The following is a 10377-nucleotide window of genomic DNA, read 5'->3' on the forward strand; positions in this document are numbered from 1 at the left end:
TCTGTAGATTTGGTCATATACTCTACACAAGGTCATCAGCTAAAACAAAATGTTTGAGGAGAGAAGAATGGAATATAATAGTCATGTTGTGGGGGACAGTTGTGCTAGACAAACCCAGCAGGGTTGTCTGGCAGTGCAAGTTCCCATCCAGCTGACGTTTCTGTGGTTCATTTAAAGTGAAACCAAGAAATGCCAATTAGGTGATTTTCTGCCTAGCAGCCCAAGTGCAAGCATAAAGCAAATGTGCTCGTGCAGAGTTGAGTTTTAATATTTGAGTGTGACAGAGTGTTGTAGAGGGGCAAAGAAGTTAGGGGACTGGCTTGGCAGAGATTCTTCCTTTAAAAGAAGGAAGTGAGGGACACCTAGGTGGCTCAGTTGGCTAAGGTGCTGCCTTCAGCTCAGGTCATGATCCCAGGGTCCTGAGATTGAGTCCTGCATTGGGCTCCTTGCTCTGCGAGGAGCCTACTTCTCTCTCTCTGCCTCTGCCTGCCACTCTGCCTGCTTGTGCTCTCTCTCTCTGATAAATAAATAAATAAATAAAATATTAAAAAAAAATTTTTTTAAATAAGTAAGTAAATAATTAAGAGAAGTGAATTGAAGAAAGCTGATTAGAGGCCTTGGAGATAAAAGACCTGGAAGCTGGAAGTATAAAAGGTAGTGCAGGGAAGAGGGACATCTGAACTAATGGTTTTGAAGTAAGTTTTTGGTGATCAGTTTCCTGTGACCTTCCTATGCATAGTGGAGGTAGAAGGGAAAAGGTCAAGACTGGGAGGTCTGAAGTTAAAGAAATAATTCACATGGAAATCATGGAAAGGCAAGCATTAGGGAAGAGAGGAGATTATGAGCCTTGTGCTGAGAACTGGTTGATGACTTTACCATGGAAGAGAAATGGTAATAAAGCCAGGTGGCACTAGACATTAGAGGAAAGATTTTTATTCAGAGAAAAGCAGGGTTGAGAATGGTCTGGTCTTGCTACAGAGGGGCAGCAAGTTAGGCACTGTCTCTGTCTTGTGATAGTAAGGTATGAAGTGTTTCGAGAAAAAGCGGCTTCATCTGAGACAGCCACGGGGAGGAAAGCAGTGTCTCAAGGGACAGCAAAGATTCAGGTAATATAAAGGAAGTAGTAAAGGGAACAGTCACAGAAGTCTGAGGCTACAGAAATCTGAGGCTATATAATTGTTAATTGATGACAGACGGCTCTAGGAAAAGTGGCACTCTCTGCTTGGCTACCCACTCTACATCTGGCCAGCCACAGTGTGACTATTCACTGTTCCCTGTTCATTCAATGAATCAACAACGAAACAGAATTTAAGAGCTTAATTCCTACAGTAACAGCCAGTTCTTTTTTTTCTTTTAAATTGTGGTAAAAAAATATCTAACATTTACTATCTTAACCATTTTTAAGTATACAGTTCAGTGGTGTTAAGTACATTCACACTGTTGATACCATCCTTCTCTATAACCTTTTCATTTACCCTAACTGAAACTCTGTACCCAATAAATAATAATGCCCCAATCTCCCACTCCCCCAGGCCCTGGCAACCACCATTCTTTGTATTTTTATAAATTTTGACTTCTCTATGTACCTCATATAAGTGGAATCATGTGTTTGTCCTATTTTGTCCTGCTTGCTTCACTTAGTATAATGTCCTCAAGGTTTATCCATGTTGTAGCATGCATTAGAATTTCTTTCTTGTTCAAAGATTGAATATTCTAGTGTATGTGTATATGTATGTATACACACACACACACACACACACACACACACACACAAATTTTCCTTATCCATTCATTGAACAACGGACCTTAGATTGCTTTTGCCTTTGGCTATTGTGAATAATGCTATTAACCTGAGTATACACTTACCTCTTTGAGACCTTGGTTTCAAATCTTTTGGGTATATATCCATAAATGAAATCACTGGATCATATAGTAATTTTTTGGATAAAACACCATACTGTTTTCCATAGGGTTGTACATTTTACATTCCCAACAGTGCACAAGGACTTTGCCAACATTTCATTTGCTTTTCTTCACAAACTTAACATTTGCTTTTTTTTTTTTTTTTTGTAGTGGCCATCCTTATGGGTGTGAGGCAGTATCTCAGCATTTTCCTAAAGTGATGTTGACCATCTTTTCATGTTGCCTATTGGCTATTTATATATCCTTTTTGAAAGAATGTCTGTTTCTCTTTTGCCCATTTCTGAATTGGATTGTTTTATTCTTGTTGAGTTGTAGATCCCCTATTAGATATGATTCCCAAATATTTTCTCCCATTCCATGGGTTTCCTTTTCACTCTGTTGATTATAATGTTTGATGCACAAGTTTTTTATTTTGAAGTAGTCTGATTTACCAGTTTCTTCTTGTTCCCTGTGCTTGTAATGTTGTATTCAGGAAATCACTTTCAAATCCAATGTCAAGAAGCATTTCCCCAATTTTTTTTTTAGTTCTTATGTTTTAATCTGCTATAAGGTAAGGGACCAACTTCATTCTTTTTTATGTGGATATTGTTTTCCCAGTACCATTTGTTGGAAACTGTCCTTTCCCCATTGGTCTTGGCACCCATATAAAAAATCATCTAACCATATATTTGAGGGGTTATTTTCAGGCTTTATATTCTATTCCATAGGCTGATGTCTGCCTTTATGTCAATGGTTTTAAATAATTGAAAAACATACAATGATGTATTAATCCTCATCCATTTAACCTTTATCAAAGTGTTTCCATACCTTCTAATACCTTTTCTCCCTACTTCTTCCACCTCCTCACATCACTACTCAGGTTCAAAACTGTAATGACTACATCAACAGATAACAAATTTCTGTAGTTTCTGAACTTTAAAATGTAATCGTTATTTCTTCTTGGCACTGGTAAGTTTGTGCATGTACTGAAACTATCTCACGAGTCTCAAAAACAGGTCAGCTTTAAATGATTATTGAAATATTCTAATAGGTCAGAACTTAATTTTATAACATACTATTTTGTTGAAAAACATTTAGCATTTGAAGGAATTCTCATTAACACTTTTTTTTCCTTCTTTACTTAGGGGCCGCTGTATTTTGTGTTGCTCCAAATGCAGTATTTCCTTTTGAATTGTATAATGAAGAGTATTTAGAGCAAAGGGACATCTATCTGACTCAGTGCCAACAGCAGCTCCAACAGTTTATTACCACATATGGACCTGGGACACCTCTTTTCACTAGCGATGAATAGCCAATCTCAGGATATTTTCTTCATATTTAAGCAGTATAAGTGTGATTTTGAAGTAATGCTTCTGGTAATACTATGTATAATAATACATTAGAATGCTATCCTAAATGTATGAAATATGGTCTCAATATGAAAAACTTACAAACCAAGCAATGTTAAAAAAATCACTTTTATGTAATTCCCTCTATTTGTCACAAGATGGCAACAACACTTTAAATGAAAATATTTACCTACAAGTCATTTTAAACCATTTTTCATGTACCTGTGAACTGGACAAGAGCAATTTCTATAAACAGAAGCCTCAAATTTAAGATTTCATACTGTATTATATACTGTTATGTCCATTATATCATTTTGGAAGCCCTAAGTATGGAATAAGGGAAAGCTTGGATATTCCCCATTTTTTAAGCCAGGTTAAATGAAAAAGTAATTTAAATCAAAGGGCAAGAATTGGCTCTTTAAACCTAATTGGTTACAGGAAAGGTACCAAAAGGCAAAGAAACCAATCTGCAAACCCTTTGTTTTTGGAGGGAAAAGATCTACTCTGAAAGGTGGGGCAGGGGTGGGTTGGGGAGAGTAAGACCAAGAAAATATGCTTAACTTGTAAAATCCCCAAATCCTTTTCATTTTTCAAAGCTTAAGAGAAATTATAAAATAAAATTTTAAAAATATATATAAAATAAATAAATCTTACTGAAAGGAAAATGTTATTACAAAATTGCCAAAATTTCACCCAGATACTACCATGCTGATTCTTTAGAAACTGGTACCTCATGGAGCTTTTTAACCATAAAGATGGGACAGGTTTCTCTATGGACCTTTGACAAATCATTCAAAAATAGTGAATATACACTAGTCACAGATACTCCTGTTTAGAAAGCAAAGCTAGTTTTCAAAAACAATTTACATATTGAAGTTCTGTAATTCTAATTAAGACCTTATTTTGTGGCATCTTTGTTGCTATACAGGTTTTGTACTGTTTGACTTGCCATATTGAAATTGTAACTTGGATAAAGGCAGGTCATTATATACTGTGGGACTCAAGAGGGGAAAAGCAAGATTTACCTGAACCTCCAGTTAGGAATTGTTTTAGAATTTTTTTGGAAACTTTTTACTTATTTGAGAACAAACATAAAAGGGGCGTGAGAGGAAGCAGCAGACTCCCCGCTTAGTAGAGCCCAATGTGGGACTCAATCTCAGGACCCTGAAATCATGATCTGAGCCAAAGGCAGACACTTAACCAACTGAGCCACCCAGGCAGCCCCTAGTTTTAGAATTCTTGTAAATCCTCAAGTACTGGACAGACTGGACAGTCGTCCAATCACTATTTTCCTTAATGTAACATTATTTGTTCTAGTAATGGATCAGAATTATTTTTTTCAGAGCAATTGATTTTTTTTTTAAATTTTATTATTAAGATTTACTCATGAGCGAGAATGAGGGAGGGGGAGCAGAGGGAGAGGAGAGCCTAAGCATACTCCATGCTCAGTGCAGAACCTGATGCTGGGTTTTATCTCACAACCTGAGAAGAAACCAAGAGTCAGATGCCCAACTAACTGCACTGCCTAGGTACCCCAGGGTTACTCTTTTATTTACAGATAAAAAAAACAAGATTTAAATTTTAAACAAATTCCACAGGTCATAAGGCGATTCCAAAATACTTGTTTTTTAGGTATAATAGCAGGTTCTGGGGGAAACCTTATGGTTATCTAGTTTGCTGAAATCCCCTAAGGCAAGAAAGGGCAGGAGAACTGGAGGTACTAGAATGTCTCCCTGGGTGACTGCCTTCTCAAAGGGAATCATCCACAAATGAGCTAGTTATTGACAAGAACACAGTATCCTTAAAGGATGTTAAAAACAAGTCTGACTAGTGATTATGAAAATGGAGCAGTTTAGAGATACTTAAAAGGTAACAGGCATTACTGACCAGCAATTACAAGTACTCAAAGATGTATTTTTCTACATCATTTATTGTGAGGTGATCAATGTTAAATAAAATATTAATTTTATTATCTGTTTCAATTCATGTCTTCTTGACCAATTCTTCATTTTTCCTTCCAACTGCATGCCTCTAGAAAAAAAAAATCAGAAACCAATAGTGAAAATCATTCCCTAGTCAAGAATCAAAAAGAAACCATACTTCTGACATACACAGGCAATTTTAACAGGAAATGGCGCTAGCCCACTGGAGTTTCAGATACTTTTGAATTATTAATAGCTGTGATTACTTGACAAATTATAATTACTTACTTGAGGCAATGAATTTTAACCATGACAGTTTTGGACTTGAATATTCATCTGCAGCTACCTATACGATGAAAAGAACATTTCACCCATTTTAATTAAAAATTGCATTATACTTGTGTAATTCACCTCAACAATATAGGTTACTGGCATCTCAGTCTTAAAATTATTTCTTCAAAGAAACCCTCAGCTGGGTAAACGGCAAAAAGTAATTTAAGTCATCATTGTGCCAGCTTTAATTTAAACCTATGTCAAAAATGTATTAAACATAAAAAAAGCACACAATTAACACTAAAATTTGGTACCTCATTACGTGCAGTTGTGCTAGTGGTTTTATCACAGCCATCCTGTAAGCAGTTTCTGGAAAACATCAGGATGACCTTCCTTCATCTTCACCTCATAGGCTCTGCTGCACCTGGAAATTAAACTATTTTGAGTTCTCATTTGTACTTGCATCCATTTGTTTGGCATCTAATATGTAAAAATGGTCCAATAAGATTTTTTCCTTCTTGGGACGCCTGGGTGGCTCAGTTGGTTGGACGACTGCCTTCGGCTCAGGTCATGATCCTGGAGTTCCGGGATCGAGTCCCGCATCGGGCTCCCGGCTCCGCGGGGAGTCTGCTTCTCTCTCTGACCTTCTCCTCACTCATGCTCTCTCACTGTCTCTCTCTCAAATAAATAAATAAAAATCTTTAAAAAAAAAAAAAAAAAAAAATTTTTCCTTCTTATCAGGAACCATAAATGCAGTAATATTTGCAATCTTCCTGACTCCCAACTAACTTAATAAAAACCACGTATTTTTCCATATAGTGAAAAAATTTTCTGTTGTTTAACACACCTCTAATGAGCAAAGTATTTTCTGATTCTTTTTTTCACAGTCAAAACAGATAAACCCCAAATTTAAAATCTCTATAATGATTTGAGCATTTTAGTATTTTTGACTGTTCGGGCCCTATTAATTCTATAAATGATCTTTCCAAGCTGGAAATGGGTTTATTAGCATGAACAGGAAAAATGGTGGATACATATGATGGTTCTTTACTGTGGTAGTATCGATTTTAAGACATGATGGTCCTAATGAGTACCTGGCCATTGCTTTTCTGTCTCAGAGCTTGACAAGGATGAGATATGAATCAGGTTAAAGGTTAGATATATAAAAACAAGTGTGCAGACCTCCAACCAAAGCATCACAATGGCAAATCTAATATAGTTTTACAGCAGATACATTATGTTGGCATCATTATTGGGACAGTCTTGTGGAATTAAGTCCCAGGTTGCCTGCAAGCACACTTAGGCAGTGCAAAGGGAATGGCCAGGACCACAGATCATATCCCACAGCACCCCAGGAGGATAAATCATTGAACCAGACAGCTACTGGAAATGATTTATGAAGACACACCAAATGCTGGACCTTGCAAAACAATTTATCATTTTCAAGTCTGGAAATAATTTCACATAATCAATATTAGGAACACAAACTATTAGTTATGAATAATTCCAACTGGAAAATTTCAGTGTAATGAGATTCATGAAAACTATTGACAACTACATGCATAATCCCATCTGTGTAGCCTCTAAGAATGTTTAGAGATAAACGTATCTGGAATGAAACTATCTGTCCCACTCAGCTCAAAAAGCGGAGCGACAAAAAACCCAGATAACAGCGTCTCAGCATGGAAGGCAGGAGAATGGGACGGGAAAGAAATGAGATGCTATTGTATTGGTAAAATCACAATTAATGGTTTGGTACCCTCTGTATTTATTATGCTTCAGGAATTACCTACATTATCAATATTTTTACCAAACATTAGACTGAAAAATTTTTTAAAATCCCAATATTTATCAATAAAAATTGGATTCAAGCCACTTAGGCCTCAAAATAATGACTAATACCAAATATGAACTATTTTGCAGCCATCACAGTTGCCTTGTTGTCAGCAACGTATTTGGAGAGGGAACAACAAACCACAGGATTTTACCAAGTCTCGTCGGAGAAGTATTCATTAATAACTTGTTTTTGAATAGGCAGCATTTTTCCAGTCTCCTAGCGGCTGACCTGGTTTCTTCCCTCTTAGGTCCAGAAATACACATCTTTATACAAACGCAAACATCTAAGGGTAGAGCAGGCATTTATGGCCTGTGGGGCGGGGGCGGGGATCTATACAGTACGTGTTCTCCAACTTCAACACCACGTCTCTGGCCTATCTAGAAAGGAAGACTCACAAATGCGACTACTTAACTGTACTAAATCCCTACCAGAAATGTTCCTAAACTGTTAACAATTTTAAATGCTAATCACAAAGTATAGTTAAATAAAGGCTGTCCTAACTTCCTGGAGCTAATCCCTTCCCGATTTTACAAAATGCTCCCTTACTAGGGGTAAATACGCAGCCCATTTAGCGGACCTTAAAACCGTCTAAGCTGCACACAAGGCTTTGCAGGAGATACAAAAGGGCTCCGGAGAAGGGCCGGGGGGAGCACTAAACCTACCCGCCGTACCCTCTACCCACCTCGGAACGACCTGAATCTGAGAAGACGCTTTTTTTAATTCTTGAGGTTAGAACAGTTGAAGCCAGGGTTACTAAAAAAAGAGAAGGGTCAGGTTAAGAGTCGCGTCTGGTTGCTCAAAAAATGCGACAGAGCCAACGACAGGGAAGTAAGCTTCAGCCGCGTCCACTTAGCGGGGGGGGGGGGGGGGGGGGGGGGGGGAAGGCTGCCTCCCCGGCCGACCATTCCGCTGAGCTCCGGCAAGGGTCAGAAGCCCTAGGCGCGGGCACCAAAGGTCAGAAGACCTGAGGCAGGCATGGCTTGCGGCACGGAATCAGGTTCCCGGCAGGAACAGCAGGAACTAAAACCGCGAGGACTCCCACCTCGAAGAGCCCTGCGACTGGCGCTCAGACGCTGCCACCCGGCCCGCTTGGCCGACGGGGCCCCGCACACCCTCATCCTTCGCTGGCCGCGCGGAAAAGAAAGCACAGCTCCTTCCGCCGCCCTTTCGGCCCTCCGGGCCCCGCCTCTTCCGGTGTTGGCCCCGCCCCTGTTTGGGGCATCTGCGGGGGCGTTCGCCCAGCGGCGGCTCAGAGCTGGGGTTGGTTTTGCGGCCCCAGTACCTGGCCAAACGTGTGGCGGAGCCGAGAGGTCTGGCATCTCCGCCTGCGGTGAAGTGCCACAATGTAAGTTCATACTGGGGGGACTTTTGGAACTCCGTAGAGGCTTTCAGGGCGCACGAGGACTTCACGTAGACCGATTTCACTGAGCATGCAAATGTTTAATCTCCCAGTTTATAATGGGCCGAAGAGAGCGGAAAATGCTACAGAATGGAAGGGTCTCCCATTCCTAGTACAATATATTTGCTTAGTCTTCTACTCTCACACGTAGTTCAGTGCGTAAAAAACTGGTGGTATTGGACATCCCAATTTAGCGTAAGGATCTCTCTCTCTCATTCGCTCCCTGGAAATAAATAAATAAATAAAATCTTTAGCAACAACAGCAAAGAAAGAGAATATATTTATCACCCCCAAACATTTTCTCATGCTTCTTTATAATGTCTCTTTCATGCCCTCCAAACCCCTCCTGCAAAACCCATCCCCAAACAACCACTGACTTTCTTTCTCTCACTATACATCAGTTCGCATTTTTCTATAATTTGCTTAAATGCAATCGTATACTATGTACTCTCTTATTTTTAGAGTAGGGGGAGGGCAGAGAGACGGAGAGGGAATTTTAATAAATTAAAATTTATTTTAATTAATTATTTGAGAGTGAGGAAGAGCTGGGGGAAAGGGGCAGATGGAGAGGGAGAGAGAGAATTTCAAGCAGTTTCCCTGTGGATCATGGAGCCCAAGGTGGGCCGGGGGGGCCGCTGGATCCCATAACCTGGAGATCATGACCTGAGCCGAAAGGGAGAGTCAGATGCTTAACTGATTAAGACGCCCAGGTGCCCCAGTATGTACTCTTTTTTTGTTGGCTTCTTTCATTTAGCATAATTATTTTGAAGCTCATCCATGCCATTGTATGTAACAACACTTAATTCCCTTTTTAGTGCTGAATAATTTTCCCGTATTTGGATTTACAGCTATTTGTTTATCCATAGACCCATTGATGGACATTTGGATGTTTCAGTGTTTGGCTATTATAAATAAAGCTGCTATGAATATTCATACAAGACTTTGTATGGACATGTGCTTTTATTTCTCTTGGGAAATAGCTAGGAGTAGAAATACCTAGGAGTAGAAATACCTAGAAGCTGCATTTTGTGATAGGTGTGTGTTTAATGTTGTAAGAAACTGCCAAACTGTTTTCCAGAGTGGTTGTAGTATTTTTCACTCCCATCAACAGTGCTTAAGAGTTCTGGTTGTTTCACATTCTTGTCAACACTTGATTTTTACTTTAGACATCCAAATAGGTATCTAGTGATATGTCACTGTGCTTTTAATTTGCCTTTCCCTGAAGAATATTGAGCATCTTTTAAAATGCTTATTTGCGACCTGATATCATTTGCAAGTATTTTCTCCCAGTCTATAACTTGTTTTCTTCATTCTTTTAATAGTGTCATTCAAAGAGAAGTTTCATTTTGATGAAAAACTATTTATTACTATTTTTTAAAAGATTTTACTCATTTATTTGACAGAGAGAGATACAGCAAGAGGGGGAGCACAAGCAGGGGAAGAGGCAGAGGGAGAGAGAGAAGCAGAGTCTCCATTGAGCAGGGAGCCTAATGCAGGGCTTGGTCCCAGGACCCTGGGATCACGACCTGAGCTGAATGCACATACTTAACGACTGAGCCACCCAGCGGCCCCTTAATTTTTTTCTTATAGGGATTTGGCTTTGGCTGTTATGTCTAAGAAACTTTACCTAAGTCAAACTTCTGGAAAGTCCTCTTCCCCCTCCCCCAACCAGAGACGAGCTCAGTTATTCCTCAT

The 10377-nt window shown here is 39.2% G+C and overlaps 1 protein-coding gene, 1 long non-coding RNA gene and 1 other non-coding gene across 3 annotated transcripts in view; 1 reads left to right on the forward strand and 2 right to left on the reverse strand.

Annotated features, from left to right (window-relative positions):
- Positions 1–3215, forward strand: part of MCMDC2 (minichromosome maintenance domain containing 2) — a 28833-nt gene extending 25618 nt beyond the window's left edge. The window contains exon 14 of the mRNA XM_032847872.1: positions 3048–3215. Within this exon, the coding sequence (XP_032703763.1) occupies positions 3048–3214 (167 nt within the window). The 3' untranslated portion in view covers position 3215. The remainder of the gene's footprint in view (positions 1–3047) is intronic.
- A 1941-nt stretch (positions 3216–5156) lies between these two features.
- Positions 5157–5531, reverse strand: LOC116861353. The gene is made up of 2 exons (XR_004381463.1): positions 5462–5531; positions 5157–5282 (listed from the first exon to the last, which is right to left on the reverse strand). It is a non-coding gene; the product is annotated as an uncharacterized LOC116861353 (long non-coding RNA).
- Positions 5532–5600: 69 nt separating this feature from the next.
- On the reverse strand, positions 5601–5689 carry LOC116861378. Its single transcript, XR_004381469.1, has one exon. It is a non-coding gene; the product is annotated as a small nucleolar RNA SNORD87 (small nucleolar RNA).
- Positions 5690–10377: the final 4688 nt, after the last annotated feature.

This window comes from Lontra canadensis, unplaced genomic scaffold (genome assembly GCF_010015895.1).
Source record: "Lontra canadensis isolate GAN:19392208 unplaced genomic scaffold, GSC_riverotter_1.0 scaffold195, whole genome shotgun sequence".
Lineage (NCBI taxonomy): Eukaryota > Metazoa > Chordata > Mammalia > Carnivora > Mustelidae > Lontra > Lontra canadensis.